Raw genomic sequence first — 21,475 nt, forward strand, 5'->3', positions numbered from 1 at the left:
CATTATGACTATCAAGAAAACTAATAATCTGAGATATCTGTAATCGAAAATTTCCAATAGGGAGGAAGGGCTAAGCCAACACATATTTTCAATTACATCTCTATTATATTTTCTTACCAATAATCCAAACTTAAAAAATATTTTCGTAAATCCAAAACTCCTGGAATTGAGATATCTTAAAAAATGCATTGACCGGAATTTATGAATTTTGGTATCACCGCCCAAAACCGAGATTCGTTACGGATTTTCTCCATGAAGTGAAACCGTTATTGCTGCACCATAGGTTTTCAATTTAACGATTAACAAATCTAGCAACCAGGTCGTTCCCAGGTAAGAGGGGGCTTTCCGAAAAACGGCGCGCAATTAAGTAACCTCAATCCTTGACAGAACTTTCTAGACATTGCATTGTTAATCTTAAATTAGAATACTTAAATGCATGGGTCGGAATTACACACTTTGGTACCGAAAAGAATCTTAAGTTAAAAACGGATTTTCCCAAAATAATACCGTAGTCACATTTAATATCTCAACTTTCCGAATTTTATTATTACATATTTTTCTTTGAACCAATGATGGAGACCGTAGGGTGATGTGTAACCCTTCTCCCACTTAATATTTTATATTTTTTTGGTGATTAATATTTTATTTTCCATGTTTAGATAACATCCATAAATAAATAGGAATCCTAATCTAGCATGACATTTAATTACAATCACACATGCTATTAAAATAAGAGACATAGTTAAAATAGGAAACCAAATCAATCAAGAGTCCTAGCTATCATGGTCTTCAATCAAGCCGAATCTCAACTTGATCAGGAATCCCTGTTTGGAAACTGCTTGAAATACTACTGCCCGGACTGCCCCGCACCCGCTGCCCGATCTGCCCCCTGCTGCCCACATCTGTCCGGCAGCTTCTGGTGGTGACCGCCGGCTGCTGGACGCGCTACAGCAGCTGCTGGCTGCAACCAAAGCTGCTGCCTGCGCTGGCAGCAGTTTGCTGCTGCTGGCAGCAGCTGCCTGTGATGGCAGCAGTAGCCGGCAGCTGCAGCAAGGCTGCCGGTACCCTTCGTCTCTTCGTTTCTTCATCTATTTTTACAAAAAAAAATCCTAGCCTCCTTCAAACCGGAGTTCACAATCTAAAATTCGATTTACAACAATTCCTACTCCTTTATTCGGAGTGAACAATTCTAAAATCAGAATTAAAAAAAACTTAGACCATGATAGCCAGAGTTTCAGCCTGCAAAAACAAGTAAGCAATAACACCAAAAAACATAGATTATGCTAACAAATTAAATTTGACAAATTTTTGATTTTGTTTAGCATCGATTACGTATCTATGACCGGCTCCGATACCAATTGTTGGAAACGTGCAACGTAGTGGAAGCGTATAAAGACCTCATAGACATAAACGATAGCTTGAGATCTCTCTGATTTGATCTCTAATAATCAGGAACGAAGGATGGAGTCAGCGAGTTTGATACTAAGCTCAAACCTACGGATCTTCCACCGTATGCACAAATTCCCAAACTTGGATTGAGAGGGTGGTCTCTTTTCTCCAAGAACCTGAAGAACACAAACCAAAAACTAGTGGAAACGATTAGAGAGTAGAGAGGCCAACTGGTGTCTCAAAACTTGTTTTTAACAAAACACACACTATGTGTGTATTTATAGGGTTTGGCCACACCTAGGGTTTTCTCCCTAGGTGGGCCGGCCCCTAAGCATCTCCCTCTCCTAATTCCGGTCCGTTTTGGTTTTCCTGTATCTTCTAGTATTGGGCTTCAGGGTTACAGTGGGGACCAACTAGGAAAAATAAAACATGGGCTTCCTATGAATTTAATTATCAGCCCAAACCCATGGACATAATTATAATTCATAAATTATAATATATTCCACTAAAATATTATAATTGCACTCCCCGTTTTATCTCAAATTAAATCTGAGCCTTTCGTTATGCTTGTTCATAAATTCCTCACGTTAAGTTACAGATACCCGTCAATTAAATATGCCACTGACATATAATATTTAATTGACATCTTTAAATATTTCCTTAATCTCACCGCTTAACTTATTTGAATGTGTCGGATTAATTAAAATCCACCTGTAGGGTTTTGACACAATCTCAAATCCTATAAGCATTCTCAAGAGGGTATCTTCAATTCATAATTGGACGTGAATTTTATTAACAGATTATTTTCCATCGTACAATTAATGCGGTGGCCCAACTCACTTGGTGTTTGTTGGCCTGTACAAAAAGACCTCACCCTTTAGTAAATCAAGGTCTCGTACATTCAATGCACATGTACCAATAATCTTTAATAAATTAAGAATATGAACAATTCTATAACATCTGTGTGAGTGTACAATTTTCCATATAGTCAGACTGGGAAAATTGACTCACACGTAGTCCTGATCAATACACTCCAAGTGTACTGGTATAGTAAGTTCAAGCTTTGCCGCTTTCCGTAACCAAGATAGGTATACTGAAATACTATACCACAGCCAAGCCGACGGTTTGTCCAATTCCGTCTTAGCTGTGATCGCTTACTTATATTCGATAGGAACTTATGAATTGATCTTCCGTGTGCAAGCTTAGACTCTACACACCAATTCATATACCATACAGAATAAAAGACACCGATGCCAATATGTCTTTTCTCATTTCAAATGCTAAATATATTTTATTCAAATAAATAAATCGAGTTTGAATATTACATAAAATAATGGCCTTTAGCATACTATTCCTATCACATCAAACTTAGGAATAGAAGGTTGCACAAAAATCTCTAATGCTATTGAGAGGAAATGACTACTATTGCCTAAATAATAATAGGGAGTAGATAAATAGCTTCAGCTATATAACATTATCTACTTCACCTACCCAGAGACCAAGGGGCCCTGATACCAAATGATAGATTTTTATCTGGATTTTTATCAAGATGGAGCAACAGACAGACAGTGAAACTGTTGAACTCCAATGCAGATTACATATTCATTTATCAACTTAAATAGGAAAATACATTAAACTGACTCAACAAATTACTCACAACAAATATCACGTCCTCCTACAGAATAGCACAAGTAACATACTTCTAAAATAAAGCAACAACCACCTAAAGACTAGGACAAGCAAAGACCAATTCAAAACTAACTCTTAACACTTTGCTCAACATAGATCTCTCTCTTCATGATTCTGGAGACATGGTGATTCTCTCTTCACTTGATTGTAGTGTTCTCTTTGCGAATTGAAGGAATCAGAGTAATAGTGATAAGACTCTTGTGAGTTTCGACTTTCGATTCTAATTTCAGTTTCTACTCAAACGTTAAATTGATTTTTCAACTGTTCCTTCGTATGATTTTGTGTTTCGATTTATGTTATGTTTAATTTTCCAGTTGCTCTTTCGTACGAATGAGGATTTGTGATCTTCGTTGGAGTTTGGTTTGTTTCTTTGCTTGATTTTTCTTTCTGTTATCGAGATTTGCATTGCTAGTGAAGTTTTGGTGTCATGGTAGCATTTTCATTAGTTGTTCTGATACAATGATCTGGGGTTGTGAATTTTTATTAGCATTTCCTTTTTTGGTGAAGTTTTCTTATGAAAAATGAAAGAATATATTGAAACTTCTAAATTATGAAAAACGAATGAATATGTTGAAACTTATAAATTATGATGGTAAAGGAAATGCTAGCACCTCACTGCATCCATGTTGTCATCACATTCTATGTGCTTTATTTAGATTATTTATTGCACTACCAATTAATGAATTACGATTATCTTTGTTAGGAATAACTTCTCTATGAATTTATGATTATATTTATTTGGAAGTGCTAACAATTTGTATGGTACTGTGGTATATGATATTATAGGCATCCTCTGTAAACGTTGGTTTATGCTTTAGTTGACTGCATGAACTATTCAGAATAGAAATTTCATTTGTGAATATTTTGAGAGTTTTGGAATAAAAACGTGTTCTAATTGATATAAGTTCACTCTGAAAATTGCTTGAGCCTTTTGGTTTCCACCAACTAATCATAGTTCTCTAGACTAAAGTAGTTAAAATACTAATATAATGTCAACATTAATTTGTTCTTTTTAGTCATTTGCTCTACTACAACTTGAATTCATTATGTCAATAGTCAATTGTATGGGAAATCCATGTAATCCTGTAAATATATGATAGACTGTTACTTTAGTTGGTATCACATTATGTGTGTTTAAAAGAATAATATTTTCCATGAGTTTTATTATCCTTTTGACTAATAGTTAACTAGAAGTTTGCTTTTTTTTTGAAAGAGGATCATGGACCCAGATGTATTAGATAGAAACCAATACAAACCACTACCAGTGGTCACTTTCTCTACCCATAGGCAGACGAAACACTAAAAAAGAAAGAATACAATCAGAGCAGGAAGAATTAAAGCAAGGCAAAAACTAGAGCCTTGGACGCGACCCAGCTACCAAAAAAAGAAGACTAAACTACTAATAACAGTCCAAGGAGTCCCCAAACCTGGAACTACAGCCCCTAAACACCACTTCTGTCGTCAGAAGAACCTTCCCTTGCCACAATTACCTCCACCTCGGAAGGGACTTCCTCAATCCAAGAAAGAAAAGAGTTGGCCACAATGCCTTTTTGTGCAAGAATATGAGCCGCCTCATTAAGGTCTCTTTTAACATGAGAAACCTTCCACTGAAAAAAGAAACCCAGCAACCTAATTATATCCAAAACAATCACACCCCAATTCGATAAATTGTCAAACGGAGTATGGGGATGAAGAGCATCTATAATTGTTAAAGCATCTCCTTCTAATTGAATTGCCTGAAACCCAAGATCCTTAGCAAATTGTAAAGCAAGAAGGGCTGAAAGCGCCTCGGCCATTAACGGACTAAGAGCTATTGGTCTCACATCAGAGCAAGCTGCCAAAGGAAAACCCTGATCATCCCGAATAATACAGCCAAATCCGGACCGATTAAGATCAGAACACACAGCTGCATCAAAGTTGATTTTCACCACACCCGCTTGGGGAGGACACCAAGATAATAGAGAAGGAACATCCGGAAACATGACCCCTCCCCTCTTCTCTTGTAGGCCATGTAACATAGACTGAAGTGACTCAGAGGCCAGAGTAAAAACTTCATTGGAAGAGGGCAGAGTGCCCCCATACACTCGAGTATTTCGTCGGTGCCAAATCTTTCTTAACATCACTGCAAAAGCGGCCAAGCTAGAACTGTCAAGACGGCAAGAGAAGAGAGTCCATGCCTCTTTAAAAGATGAAACCAACAAAGGTAATTTCTGGATTTGGTTAGTACTGTGACAAATAACCTCCGAAGCATAAGGACACAAGAATAATGCATGCATTAGAGATTCAGGGGAACTTTTACAAAGCATACAAGAGGCATCTAAAAGCAATTTCCGTTTAGCCAAGTTATCATAAGAAGGAAGAATATTATGGACCGCACGCCATAAAAATAACTTGGTTGAAGGAGGAACCTGGAGGGCCCAAATACCAGGCCAAAAGCCACTCCCCGAGCTATCAGAAGAAGAACTAGGACCCAACCTGTCTCTGAGATCTAAAGCTCGATGATACCCACTCCTAACAGAATAGTGGCCATTCGCCGTACCATTCCAGAACATCTTATCCACACCCATGCCAAGGCTAATTGGGAGAACAAGAATAGCATTAGCTTCCTCTACCGTGAATATACTTCTAATCAGAGAATGGTTCCACCATTTAGAAGTAGGATCAATAAGAGAAGCTACATTTGAATCCCTAGAGAAACCCTTCTCACTAGCATCTTCAGAAAAACTTAAAGACATCGCAGCCCACCTATCCCCCCATATTCGAATATTGTGGCCTTTAGCAATTCTCCACTGGAGACCATCCCTTAGGATCCAGCGAGCGGAACAAATGCTTTTCCACACAAAGGAAGAATTAGAGAGAGAATCAGCTTCCAGGAATGAGGAATGTCGAAAGTACTTGGTAATTTAAGTTTTTCCCTTGTACCTTTCTCGTGCACACAAGCACAACAATTTATAATTCTCTTTTAATGTTAGATGGATATTGATGAAGAGTGGGATGAAGTTATTGAGTAATGGATGAATAGGAGGAGAATGATTATGGGCTTTGTTGTACGTATAATGTTTTGGTGGTATATTCATAGGCATCAAAATATTGTACATCGCTTAAATATCCAAAATGATTATTATAAAGATAAGGAGATGGTGCGTTTACAACTGCTACATGATCTTCAAAATAACGAAGATTCAAAAAATATAATTCGCATAGAGCCTAATTCATTTTAGACATTATGTAATGTTATTAGAGAATTCGATCGACTCACTGACATCCGAAAAGCGTCAATTGAGGAACAAGTTGCCATATTTTTGCACACTTTGTCAAACAATATCAAAAATAGAACCGTGCCATTTTTCTTTTGTTTTTCAATTTATATTATATCTCGTCACATTCATTGTGTCTTACGAGCCATACTATCAATGGAGGATATATTTTTAAGATAACCTAATGGATCGGAGGTCCCTCGAAGATACTCAATAACAATAGATTTTACCCATACTTTAAGATAATAATAAACTATCGTATTAAAAGTAAAATCCTTTCTTTTCGGTCTTTCTAGTTTTCTGCATTCCTCCTGTCTATACTAGGATTGTGTAGGTGCAATTGATGGAACGTAAGTCCGGGTTATGGTTTCTAGCACAGACGCACCAAGATTTCGTTGGAGGAAGGAACGTCCTACCGAAAATGTGAAGAATTGTTTGAAAACAATCAAGAATAATTTCAATCATTGTTATGATGTTTTCAAAGGAATGATGAACGGTTTTTCACGGAATGTATTGACAAATATGTGGAGTGGTGAATTTGAAGTATAAAGTGCATTGATTGAGGTTTATTTTTTCTAATTTGATCTAATTTTTTTTGATACATTAAATAGTTTTATAGATTAACTATGTTACGTAGGCAAAGCCTTTGGCTGAGAAATGGATTACCACACCCGTATAGGATTATGAGAAACTTTTGGTTCTTTTTGGGAAAACTAGAGCTGATGGTTTGGGTTTTAATACAACCAAAGAGAAATCTTGTCAATGGTCTTCACAAAAAGAAAAAGAAAATGAGTTAGCTGGTAGGAATGTGCATGTCACCATAGATGAAATTGACATTTTGGTGATGGATGATTGTGCTATCTTGCAAGACTTTCAAAGTGAAGCAACTTCCCAAGCATCCAAGTCTAGAGCTTCCAAAAGGCAGAAGACATCATCATCTATTCATCATCTATTGAAGACTCAACTATAATACACGACATGGTTGCAAATTTCGTGGGGGCAATTCGTGCGGGGAATGAAATCATGAAAGCTAAATTTGAATGGGCAAAGGCAAATAAAAATTGTGAGTATACAAGTGATGATACTTATGAGGACTAGGTCTCATTAGAGACTAATGGAGAAATGCATTTGATTGCTTTGAATTATTTTTTGGAAAATCTTACAAAAATGTTGGGTTTCTTTTTTGCAAAAGCGAAGAACGTGTGGCTTTTATGAATTTGTTATTGAGAAAGGCTGAAGCCATATAAGCATTTGTCTATGCTACTTAATTTAGATATATTGTTTCCTAGCAAGGAAACCAAACAATTTAGTAACTGTTACATGATGATCGTTTACATATCTTGATCCATTGAAATAAAAAACTGGTGGTATTATTAGATTTGAAATGGATATGACTAGTTTATTTAGTTTGTTTTTATGTTAAGGGGAGTACGGAGCTCATGATGTCTATACTAGTAAATCAATGCTAATGGAGAAAGTCTTTGGTGCTATGTAAAGACTGTAGTTAAAAAGATTGCTGCCAAATGCAACTATTATAATTTTGTGTTTCAGCTTTGAGTTATTTTAGCTCTTGACAAATATTGATTTGGTTTGAACTTTGAAGTGAAGTTGAACAATGTATAATTTTTTATATTTACTATACGTTTGAATGTTGTATATGGCTACTGAGATAGGATGAGAACATATAACATCAATTTTCACAAGTAGAGGAGATTGAAAAAGAGAGCATAATAACAATGATGTAATATAAAAAGCATGGGTAAATTAATAAACTACACTAATTTCCTTTGCTTTCCTTTATAATTGTTATCCAAACAAGGGAAATAAGAAATCCACTCCTTTCTTTTTTTAGGAAAAATTAGAGGTAAGTCCCTCCATTAAAAGTTTTGTTCCAATAAGGACACTCCAATAAATTTTGTTCCATAAGGTCCATTAAGTTTAAAACAATATTCCATAAAGGACAAAAATTTAAAATATATGATTTTATTGTCTAAAATACCCTCATCTTCATCCTCAAACATGAAAGAGCTCCTACTGAACATGATTCATCTCAACCAGTCGTCGGAAGCTTCATCTCCACCACCGGAAGTTTCGTCTCCACCCCTCATGGCTTATTCGAGAGTTCTATGACATTTTTTAACAAATTTTCATCTTGATTTTTATTGTATTTGAACTAGATCTACTCATACTCACCTGGAGGCTTGTAAATCTTGTTATTTTCTTTCGAACTGTCATCACATCATTATTTTCGATAATTTATGTGGTGATTTTCGTGGTTTTTTGGTTCTGATTTGGGATCTGCATATTGCAGGTGATATGTTATCTGTTTCAAGTAATTTGATATCTGTCATAATGTTATCTGTCTTACTAAATATTATTTGTCTTGTTAAGATGTTATCTGTCTTTAATAAAATGTTATCTGTTTGAAGTTCCAAAACAAATAACATATCATAACATATCCAAAATAGATGTAATATCTATAGATTTCATAATAAAAAAAAGAGTTCGAAAAAGCAATAAAACCTCAAAGGTGATGCGCCTTGCTTTGTGGAGTTGATTGAGGGTGTTGATGGTTGTCGGTGTTAGCCGTATTGGCCGGATATCACTCTTTTTTCAAATGGTGGTTGTGATTTCACGAAACTTTTTCGACGACTCAAGTGATAATCGACGGTCGGTGATGACTGGGCTTTGGTCGAGCTAACCTAGAGCTTCATTTTGATGGTTTGTTTGTTGAAAACAATGGTTGGACGGCAAACTTCCAATGTCCGACGTGAAGGAAGAATAAGAGAAAATAAGGGAGAGAAAATAAGAGGAGGAAGAAAAAAGTAACCTGTGTTATTTATAACCAATAGTGTTAGGTAGTCCAAAATTTAATAGCCCAAAAGAGCCCAAATCTAGGTGGCAAGCTGACTAGATTGCTAAGTGTACAAGTGAGACAAATTTTAAAATTTGTAAATTTAAAACAAATACTCACACACTCTCTCATCCCCTCACTCTCACGTTATCTCTCTTTCTTTCTCTTTGGCCTCTCTCTTCTCCTCACTATCAAAGCTCACGAACCTCTGCCCGGCCACCGATCAAGGGCCACCAACCATTAATCTGAAGCGCCGGAGCACCATGACGCATCCCCAACCTTTGTTTGCTTCCAATAACCGCTTATTTCACCCAAATCTTGCTTTGAAGTCATGGCCAACAAAACTTTTGTAACCCGATTGACCGTCATAGGCCATCCCTCCGCTAACCACAACCACCGTTGAACTTGCCTTGACAAGCTCTACAAATGTCAGTTCTTGGACGGCCGAAATAGTCACCGAAAAGTGAAAACCCATTTGTGAGTTCAAAGCTTTTATTTTTGGAATTTATTTTTTTGGTTGATGTTAATTGATTTGTTTTCTTTGATCGTGTGGTATTTTGATAATTTCGATGGAATATTTTGGTGGATGTTTATTGTTTTTTAATGGGTTATATAGAGTTTCAGCTTTAATTATTTCACTGATTTAAAACAATGGCCTTGGCTAATTCATTGATTTAAACAATGGAATTAGATATTCCACTGATTTAAAACACTGGCTTTAGCTATTCCATTGATTTAAAATAGTAGCTTTAGCTATTCCACTGATTTAAAACAATGGCTTTAGCTAATTCACTTATTTAAAACATTGACTTTAGTTATTCCATTGATTTAAAATATTGGCTTTAGCTATTACACTGATTTAAAATAATGTCTTTAGCTATTCCACTTATTTAAAACAAGGGATTTAACTATTCCACTTATTTAAAATAATGGCTTTAGTTATTCCATTGATTTAAAACAATGTCTTTAGCTATTCCAATAATTTAAAACAAGGGATTCGCCTATTCCACTGATTTAAAACAATGACTTCAGTTATTCCACTGATTTAAAACAATGTATTCAGTTATTCCACTGATTTAAAACAAGGATTTGACTATTCCACTGATTTAAAATAATGACTTTAGCTATTCCATTTATTTAAAACAATGTCTTTAGCTATTCCACTGATTTAAAACAATGGTTTTAGTTATTCCATTGATTTACAATGGCTTTAGTTATTCCACTGATTTAAAACAATGACTTTAGCTATTCCACTGATTTAAAACAATACCTTAGCTATTCCACTTACTTAAAATAAGGGATTTAGCTTTTCCACTGATTTAAAACAATGACTTTAGCTATTCCATTGATTTAAAACAATGGCTTTAGCTATTCCACTGATTTAAAACAATGGTTTTAGTTATTTCACTGATTTAAAACAATGTCTTTAGTCATTCCACTGATTTAAAACAAAGAATTTAGCTATTCCACTAATTTAAAATAATGGGTTTAGGTATTCTACTAATTTAAAACAATGGTTTTAGTTATTCCACTGATTTAAAATAATGAATTTATCTATTCTATTAATTTTAACAATGAATTCAGCTATTCTATGACAGAGGCTCCTGAACCGGTCAAGAAGAGGATGTCACGAATTAAAGCATGGGAGAAGAGTGAAAAAAGGCAAAGCTGAGAACAATGACCTCGCTGTCATTTACACCTCTAAAGATGAAGATTATATCATAAGAAAAAAAATGTTTTCGTTATTTTTGGGCTCATTGTCATTTTTTGTTAGTTTGACATAGATAAATGCATTGAATAATATTTGTACTGTCATCGTAATGGAGTTCTCCCATTTGTTTTATTGTGTTTTCACATTGACTAGACATTTCAAGCCTTGATTGTTGAATTCATATTTAGCTATTTCACTAATTTAAACATTGAAATTAAATATTCTATTAATTCAAAACAACGGATTTAATCATTCCATTGATTTTTAACAATGAATTTGACAATTCCACTATTAAACATGTAGACGAATTGGTAGAAAAATAACATAATTGGATTTGAATTTTTATTCTTCTCACAAACTAACAGCTATTATCCACTTTGTTCTTGCCATGATGGAAAATAAACAAGGCTATTTGAGGCTAAGTTTGATAATCAGAGGTAAAGGATTACAATATATCCTCACAAAGTACACCAACAATTGAATTAGTTAAATTCTACTGATTTAATCAATGAAACAACTAAGTTCCATTAATTTAATGGATGGAATAACTAAGTTCCATTGATTTAATCAATGGAATTAGCGATTCCCAAGTTAAGAAATCATGGAACAAATAACAAAACACAAGAGCATGCAATAGCTGTTGAGATGGGGTTTGCATTCAAGGATAAAAATCAGTGTAATGACATCAAAACCAATGGAATAACGATCTGTTTGATTTTAAAAACAGTAGAATAACAATCTGCTTGATAATTAAAAATAGTGGAATAATCATAAAAAAATGGAATAACAATCTGTATGAGATTAAAAACAGCTGAATGACATTAAAATTAATAAATTCCAAAATAAAATCCACTCCACAATGATAACATGAAGGCAGAACAAAAATATACAGGTCAATGGCTCCAAAAATGGGTTACAACCAGGTCATAAATGGGTTTCACTTTCCGGCGACTATTCAAGCCGTCCATGGGTTGAAACATAAAGAGTTCGACAAGACAAGTTCAACGGTGATGGTGGTTAGTGGAGAGGTTGCCTATAGTGGCAGGATCGGGCACTAAAAGTTTCATTGGCCATGACTTTAAGGCAAGATTCCGATGAAATAGGCGGCTATTGGCAGCAAATGACGACTAGGGAAGAGTCATGGTGCTCCTACGCTTCATATCGGTAGTTTGGCGACCCTCATCGGTTGTCAGATGGTGGACCTTCGTTTCCTGCAATTGGGGAGAAAGAGAGAAAAAAGAGAGAGGAAGAGAGAGAACGTGGACGTGAGTGTGAGGGTGAGAGGAAAGAAAATAGGTATTTGTGAGAGGCTTTCAAATTTTAAAAACTTTTCACCTTGGATCATGACATATCATGTGACATGACAATACCACTAAGAGCCACATAGATTTGAGATCTTTGAGCCACAAAAAGTTTGGGCTCTTTGTCATTTTCTTTTTACAATACAAGAGTATTTTTGTAAGTTTATAACATTTGTCCTTATTTCAAAACTTTTTTTTGATTTGTCCTTATTGGAATACAACTCACCCATTTTGTCCTTATGTGTAAAAAAACCCCCCTTTTTTTATCTATCTAAACATGAGAAAAATAAAAAATAGTCTCCTTTCCCTTCCCCTCCTCTCCCCTCCCTAAATCTCTCAATCCAAACACACTGAAAGGACGAGAAAGCCTTGATTTCCAAACACAATTGGATTAGGAGAATAACCCTACTGTACTGTTCAAGTAGGTATACCATAAAAAAGAAATTTTAATAGGATGTACAACATTTTACATGTTCTGTAGTTTGAAATAAGAGATTCAAACGCAATACAAAAAAAATTAAGCTATACTTATTGAATATACAACATTTACATGTTCTGTCCTCCAGTCCGCCTTAACTTACAAATATGTTCTTGCATAAGTGAGATCATGCATTGTTTGGTATAATGTGCCAGAGGCAGAGGTCCTTACAAATTTAAACTTCCAGCTCTGAGCATGCAGAAGAGCCAACAGAAAAATTCTTGCTTCTCTCAAGGCCGTCTGTAGCATTTTGGAGGCCCTAGACAAGTTAAGAAACTGAGGCCCTCATTACCTAAAATAATTTTTTTTTTTATAAATATGAAATCCAGCATATCTAATAAATTCAAAATGCAATATAATTAGTTCTTGAATACAAATAAATTATCACCAATATCCAATAAATTAAGCGACTCAAACTTATAAATTTATTATATCAAATGAAACCAAATAACGCTAAACCAAATAATTCATGGGGGAGGGGCCTCACTTGTACAGTTCGGATTTGATTTGTTACCACAATCAAAGTTATAGGTCAATGAATTGCACTTTTTAATTTTTATATATGTGATGGCGTGTCATTTTGTGTTTGGGTTAATGGGCTTGTTTTCTTAAATAACAATATATTAGGATTTTTTTTTTCTGATTTGGGGGCTCCGCAATTCCTTAGAGTCTACAATTTATATTCAATGGTGAAGAAAAAGACATACAAATTTTAAAAATGAAAAAACAAAAATATAGTGTGATGTGGCACATCTCTCAAGCCATTGGATTCCAATTGTAGACTCTACAATTTGAAACTAATTGTGGAGCCTCCTAATCCATTTTTTTCTTATATCAATTGACAAATACATTGTACTGTCTATATACACCTAAAAAGATATACAATTTAATGAAAAGTGAGGTCCCTCCCCCATGAGAGGCCCTAGGCGACTGCCTGTCTGGCCTCCCCTTGGAGCCGGCTATGGCTTCTCTCCTCAATTGTATCTCTTTGTTCAATTAATAAAACCCCTTGATCCGAAGCTCAGGCGAGTTTGACTTAATTGGAATAAACTGATCCGAATCCGATTCCTAGTCCACTATTTTCTCACCAGTTGAAAAGAGGTTCCACACGACTGTTCCGACCAAGTAGAGGCCAACTGAAACTTTGAATACATCATCCCAGGAACCTGAAAATACAAGTGGATAGCCGACCGTTTACTCATATGACTTGCAAAGAAATCAAGACAGGACATAAGGGTAGACATGGAATTGAAAGCAATTCATTATGCTCAAGTGAAAACTCTAGGCTTTCCAACATCATCGATCAAGAGTGTTTGCATATTGTCTTTCCTAATTAGTTAAAGTAGCCACTTTCAGTGTCTGGGATGATACAGTTACTTAAAGCAGAGGTTGACAATCAGGACCACGACAAATACAAATACATCATAGTATTATTAGCATCATAAGATACACATCAGCAACAAATTAATTCTGCTATATGTGGCATAGTGAATCCAAACCACATGCAAGAAATATTCGCCTGTACCTCAATGGCCAACCTTGAACCACCTTGGTCAAATTTGGCTCGGTACTGATTTCTTTTTCACAGCAGTAGCTTAAGCATAACCACAGGTTCAATAATGATAGTAGATGGTTCAAATTCTTAACTATGCAGGCATAGATGGTTTTCGGGCTATTTTTGTACTAGCTTACCAGCAGCCAACAAAAGCAGGGTACGTATTCTTACCATGTTGCAAGATGTAACCAGTTGCTGCAGTTCCAAACACCCCAGCCAGAACTCCAGCAGTGTTAGAGAGGCCAAGCAATACTCCCTAAGAAAATAATCATAAAGAAAAGATAGATCCGTTAAACAAAATGTATACCCCATGAAACTTGAAACTTGAAACTTATTAGAATGACTTTCAATGGGCCGTCAATGGAATTAGAGATGAATACCGTTGCACTTATTCTATCAAGTTAAAACTTTTGAAATGCATGTGTTATGATCTAAAAATCGTAATGAATAATCAACCCAAAGTTGATTGAATTTTAGGTTATTAGAATTAACCTCGAACTCCTTCAAATGTAGGTTTGGAATAATACTTCTATGGCATGTCAAATTTTAGTTCTTGTATGATATTATAGAGATGAGAATGATCCTTCAATATGATATTAGAGCCATTGTAACCATATGTTCTGGCAGTCAAACTTCCTTCATTATACAAAAATTAGTTCTAACATGAGAGATTGGCCTGTTACTGGATTTACAAGCAATGTAGAAATGAGTTAGTTGGGCACTATTTGAAATACAACAACTAGTATTTCACCCACCATTCATTACATTAACAACATAGCAAAAAATCAATACTTACAGAATAGCGAGGGGCAATATCTTGATGATTTGAATATAGACCAGACTGTGAAAATGCATCAGTACCCTATTTCAGAGAGATTGAATTTTAGTCAGGCTGTATAATGTTTCTAAGATGAATGCAAATGTTTTGTTTGCGTCATTTTCGTGTATTTACAAACACAGGCAAACCTGACTGCACGCCATGCACAAAACAGCCATTGCAGGGGAATGGACGTGGCTCAACTGAGTCAGGAAGAAAGCAGGGCCAAGAAATCCAATTGTTTGCATGATCTGCAATTGTTACGATTTAGCATTTTGTATAACTATTCAACCAACTGAAGAAAGAAACCTTAGCTATATGCTATAGTGGATAAGCAAAACTAGCAAAGATTGACCAGATAAGTGCTGCGATACCTTGCGAACTGTCGTGACTGAAAAACCTTTGCTCACAAGTGTGTCTGCAATCCACCCTCCAACATTTGCAGAAATTGCCATTGTAAGCCAAGGCAATACACATAAGAGGCCAGACTCTGTGAGATTGAACTTTAGCACCTACAGTGATACAACGACTATTGATAGAGAATAAAAGAACAAAAAAAAAGACACAAATTGAATATGGAACAGCCCTAGTCCATGGGTGGAGCAAGATGTGGACTCTCTCTCTCTCTCTCTTGGATGAACAGTTATATGCTTTTACCACCCAAGGATGATTCCTAATGAATGTACCATTAGTTTGTAGTATGTAAAGTCAAAATCCTAGCAAAGACAATTAAAGTGGTTGTTTGTTCCAACAGCCCAAAGAATTGGAGCAGAAGTGGCAAAAAAACTTACTTGATTATAGTATGTTGGCATCCAAGTAAGAAGAATAAATGTCCCCCAATTATGACAGAAATGAGAAACAATTAGGGCCCATACGGGTGCCTTAGACAATATTAATCCCCATGGTATCATCTTCACAGGTTCCTTGGATACTCTGCTTCCGAGAATCAGCTTCTTCTCTTCAGGCCGCAGTTGAGGATCCTCAAGAGGAGAACTGTGTGCCTAGAGCAGCAAAGAATGAAAAAGAAAAGGTTTAGCAAGACAGTATTTAAGGAAGAGAAAAAATGTACTTCAGAGATGTTGAATCTCATCCACAGAAAAAAACTAAAGCCAAAGCATAATATTAAGCTTCCAATCCATGCTCATAAAGTAGCAAGTTTTCATATGGCATGAATGTTTTGCAATCCCCCGGCATCTCAGTGAATTCCATCAAGCCTTAGAAAAAGAACACATTGGTTAAAAAGCCAAGAAAGATAGACAATGGTGCAGAAGTTACCTTGTTTAGCCACAAAACAAGCCAAACTGTTCCCAGAGAACCAAAGGAGAAAAAGACAGATGGCCAACCATACTGATGTATTAGAAATGGGGAGAAGGCCAAGCCAGTGACCGAACCAAGGTACATCCCACTATAGACAAGGGCTAATGATCTACTCCTCTCTGATACAGGAACCCATTTAGACAGAATATTGTTCATGGCAGGCATAGCAACACCCTGAAAGAGAATGAGACCAACTGAACAACTAGGGAACAAATACCTAAAAAACAGAAATTCTACGCTAATCACATAAAATATAAGCAGAGTATAAAGCCAATCAAATTATTATATTCTGCGAGACAAAAACCTTTTCATTCTTTCCTCTTTTAGAATTCCATATCAGGAAACTGACAAAAGTTGATTAAAAATTAGAAGACCAACCTCACCAACACCCATGAAAGCTCGAACAACGAGTAAGAAAGGTAACCCAATTTTAGCAGCAATAGGAGTGAGAATAGTAGCAATGGACCACCAAACCACCCCAAATGCTAAGACCCGCTTCCCTCCCATTGTGTCTGCCCATATGCCACCAGCAATCTGTGTTTGAAAAGAAAAAGTTAAGTTAGAAGAAAAGGTAAGACACTATATATAATGTTGTCATGTGAACTATGAATATCTTTAACCAGAATGATGATGGACAAGAACTCTTTCCCTTGTGTGAGAACAAATAAAATGCAAAACATAAAAAATTAAATTTTCTGAACACGGTCAACTAAAAAAGGCTTCTTCTCTACTCAAGGCCCACATAATGAAGTTTTTTTTGTATATCGTTGAAACCTCTCCAAGGAAGGCCCTATGGACCCACCAGGAGGAGTAAACCCTCGAACCCGTGCACTGCACTATCAGAAGTTTACATGGGATTAAAATACCTCACTAGCATTTTAGCAGGGGTTTGGCCCCAAAGTGTTGGCGAGAGATTTCGAACCTAGAACCCATGAGTTTCATGGAATGTCAGGAACCAACTTGGCCAACGGCCAACCCCTTGGGGTTGCCTACATAATGAACCTTAGTAGTGAATTGCAGGATCACAAGTATTAGGCCACATAATACCAACATGTACATTAAGATGCAAGAAAAGCATAAGACAACTAAGAGAAAGCTTTTTTACCTGGGTAAGGAGGTATCCCCAGAAGAAAGAAGATTGTATCAAACCAACAGTTGCTGGATTCCAGTTAAACTCTGCAGACATGGGTAGTATAGCAATGCTCATGTTTACCTGCAAAACAAAACCTGTTCAAAGTTGTTGACTCAATGACTTTGAATATATTATAGACCAGCACAATTGTTACTCCAGATTACCAAATTGCAAAAGAAAAAACTATATTTTCATTTTCTAGTCAATAATCGCAATGAAAAAAATCACAAATAAATAATACCAACAAAACAACTAGTTAACTAAAAACATTTGTATGTTTTGTGTATAGAATTAATGCCAATGACAGGAACGAGTACGGTGTTATAGAAAGAAACAACAATCTAGTTGCCATCCGCAATTGCAGTAATAACTGAATGTAGTACCCGATTTTCGTCCGGCTAAAATACAAAAAAATACAAAAATGAGAAAAAACACAAAAATGCAAAAAAAACACATTTGTTGTACCTATAAGCCCATAAATATTCTCTTTCTTGGATTCTTAAGCCCACAAATACTCATATCTTAGCCCAATTCATATCAACCTATGTTCAACATTTGTTGGCCCATTTCATGAAGAGCTAATTTGCTTGTGTCCACTACCATCTTGACCAATGTCTTGATTATCATTGACAATGACTGTGCCTACGTGAATGCATGAGAGAAGAAACCAATAATGGAAATTACAATTAAAAATGTGTAAAACAAAACATCAACGACAAATGAATAAATCACACAAAAATAGAATATGCCATTACACGGGGTAACCTAAATTTCTGGAGGTTTCGGACATGGATCTAGGGCTTTATAAAGTGCTTGGGTAAGTTTTTCTAACTATTCCGCGAGGTCCCAGATCATGTTGCTTTTAAAATCCCAACTATTGGGACAAAAGCTCCTCCCTTAACTTTTAAGGGAAGTCGATCCAGTGAGGATATCTTCCACTACCCATGCGGAGACGAAATCTCACGAGAATAGTGGTCAACCCTCTCTAATACTAAAGGTAGAGCCCAGCTGGTAGGCTACAGTGAGTGTAAATGTATGAGATGACAAATACTTTACCACAACAAAATAAATCAACATATCTGCCATATAAAGGAAACAAACAATTAATCATACAAAAAGAAGTAACCGTAGCCAATCAGTTTAATCATATGGGCTTGACCCTCTTAGGTTTAAAAACCTGGTTGTGGGGTGCCTAACACCTTCCCCACACTCAATCGATCCCTGTACCCTTTTCTCTGGTTCGCAGGTTTTTTTTACGGTGTCCAATTGCAACTTAAATCAATTGGTGACGACTCTAAACATTTTTCATCCTTTCAAACGTCGGACTGCGTCGTGACCCCGGTTGCGACACTGAATTCAACATTAACAAATCTGAAAATGGATGATTCTAGTATGAACTGGAAAGTAATATTTGACTCAAGATTAACGATTAAGGCTTTATTTACTGCGTGTTTATGCTACAAATTAAAGATGCATGCAAACATCAATTGCAACTTTTTGTTCTAAATGTGAACTTAAAACATCAACTGGTATGGATTCTTTATTTGGTCTCCCCTGCTACTTAACCCTCCAAAAATAGTAATTAGTAAGCGAGCTAGAGCTATTACAGAACGAAGGAGCGCTTACTCTATCCATATTGCAGAGAAGGAAAGCTGAAAAACACAAAATCACGATGACCCATCTCTTCGGAAACTCTTCCCACCACGGAACCGAACTCTCCAACTCACTTTCATCCCTCACCGAAACGCCTTCGTTTTCAAACGAGTCCTTTGACTTCACCGATTCTGGGACCGTCTCCGATATCTCATAACGCTCTGATTTCACATCCGCCCATACTCTTCCGCTCCTTGTCCGACCCGAAACCCGAAAAGTGAAACAACGTTCCTGAGAGTGAACCCGGACCCGGAACAGAAACGGGTACTTCAGGTATGACTCGGTAGATAAGGTTCTGTTTCGGGAAGAAATGTCGGGTGGCAGGTTCGACCAAAGATGGGGATAGAAAGAGTCCAGAAGCGATTTGGTGTTCATGGCGGGAGAAAGCGAACCTCTCAGCTCATCACCAAGAGAAACAGTTTCTAGAGCCTCTGAAAAAGATTTTTTATTACGGGGAATCCATGGATATTTAGTGGATTGGTGCTAGTCACGACACGTGGCAATGCATAGATCATCCTAGTTCTGATAGGGTAAGGGGACTTTTTGTCTGGTTAAATAACGGAAAAACGAAATCAGTTTCATACCCAAATGAGTCTCGAGACCGAGGCCTAAATAGCCCACTATTATCATCAGACTGTTTGGACCCCAAAAGGCCGAAAAACCAACTTCAAACTCGAGGAATGGGTGTACAACGGGTGCTTAACCCCGGCCCAACCAGGAGCTTATCGGGTCTGCTGAAATTATTATTATCGGTCAACGTTCTACCCCGGCCACTAATCATTAATAGGATCGGGTCTCCGACTCTCGGGTTATATGATTTCGATTTATCGGGTGTAGGAAAATAAATTAAATTACAATTTTACATATTACTAATATTAATTTACTTTTACAATTTCCACTCATTTACAAAGCTAACTTAAGGTAATTCCTCTCTCGATAATACAGAGGTTGAAACTTGGTATGGAGAATTGTAACCTGTCGACAATTTAAATCGAAGAAGCCGTTGACTTCTCACCTTCGCTGGAGTGAGAGAGGGAATGAATTTACCTGAGAAATTACTGGTGTGATTTGGGTTGTTGATTTTGCACCTCTGGTCATTGATTAACACGTTCTTGTTTGCTCCATCTTTGGCGATACAATTAGGTAAATTAGTTAATTAAATTAGACTTGTTATTGTATGATCAGAGGCGGAGAGAGGGGTGACTGCATTGGCTGTAGCCCAGTGCATCTCCCATCATTTTAAAAAAATGTAGATACACAAAAAATTATTTATATTATAAGATAATCATAACTAATAGGATGTAAATCCACCAAGTCTAAGCTCGTAGGTACACCACCCTACGGTAGGACCCTTAACAACTTTAACACTTTTTGTATTTTATTATTTGTTCTTTTATTTTATTACATTTTAAATATAATCTATCACATCAAACAACCCATCACATTGCTACATCACATCATGTTTTTCTAAAGTTCATAAATTGTAAGGGTAACGATATATAAACCTCCATTTTTACTTCTTACACCCCATTTTCTCGGGATTCGAGCCTTCATGATTTCTCTTTAAAATCAATGGAGACCATGATTTGACTTTCTCCCACAAATCATTACAACTTTATGAATTTATTATTTTTTTTAATAAAAAAGATGGGATCCACGTGTATATTATTATTCTCTTACACTTTTTTATTATTTTATTTATTATTTGTCTTAGCATTTATTTACTTAACATTTTTTTTGATAATTTGACTTAAAAATAATTTATATTTTATACCAAAAATTAATTTAAATAAAAATTATATTTATTAGATTAAATTTAATTCAACAGCTTTTTCTCTAGTGTTAGTTTATTGTGTGTCAAACACCTTATAGCATATTGCACAGCTTTAAGCTCAATTTTCTTTTACTCCACCACTTCCTACGCAAAGGATTTCAAGATCGAGGTCAACTACCCATGAGCATGTATATCTTAGTCAGTTCCCACCTTTATTGCATCCTTACATTATATTTGTAAAAGATGTAAGAGCTGATGGAAATTGTGGCTTCCAGGCTATTACTAGATTACTTGGTTTTGGAAAGGATGCATGGGTAAACGTCCGACAAAACTTGAATGACGAGTTGATGACATTTTGGTCAGAGTATGTTGATTTATTTGGTGGTTATGATAGGGCATGTTCGATTTACAACTCATTGAACTTCTGAGAATTAGATAGACCAGTGCCACTTCAGAACTGGATAACAATGCCATACATGGATCACTTGATTGCTTCAATGTACAATGTCATATTACGTCTTCTTAGTTCTGAGCAGTGCTTGACATTT

The 21,475-nt window shown here is 36.1% G+C and overlaps 1 protein-coding gene across 2 annotated transcripts; it reads right to left on the reverse strand.

The window, feature by feature from the left end:
* Positions 1–12,570: 12,570 nt before the first annotated feature.
* Positions 12,571–19,601, reverse strand: LOC119990614 (sodium-dependent phosphate transport protein 1, chloroplastic). 2 transcript variants are annotated; one of them, XM_038836613.1, is made up of 11 exons: positions 19,127–19,601; positions 17,474–17,581; positions 16,747–16,902; positions 16,327–16,542; positions 15,843–16,052; positions 15,426–15,563; positions 15,201–15,302; positions 15,031–15,096; positions 14,406–14,490; positions 13,653–13,845; positions 12,571–12,911 (listed from the first exon to the last, which is right to left on the reverse strand). In XM_038836613.1, exons 1-10 carry the CDS (start codon positions 19,526–19,528, stop codon positions 13,748–13,750), a joined length of 1,581 nt encoding a protein of 526 aa, XP_038692541.1. In that variant the 5' UTR covers positions 19,529–19,601; the 3' UTR covers positions 12,571–12,911; positions 13,653–13,747. The 2 variants fall into 2 exon arrangements, with proteins under 2 accessions (XP_038692541.1, XP_038692542.1); XM_038836614.1 differs by having other exon boundaries at positions 17,474–17,595; positions 19,127–19,263.
* Between the last annotated feature and the right edge of the window lie 1,874 nt (positions 19,602–21,475).

The sequence above is a fragment of the Tripterygium wilfordii genome, chromosome 22, assembly GCF_013401445.1.
Source record: "Tripterygium wilfordii isolate XIE 37 chromosome 22, ASM1340144v1, whole genome shotgun sequence".
Lineage (NCBI taxonomy): Eukaryota > Viridiplantae > Streptophyta > Magnoliopsida > Celastrales > Celastraceae > Tripterygium > Tripterygium wilfordii.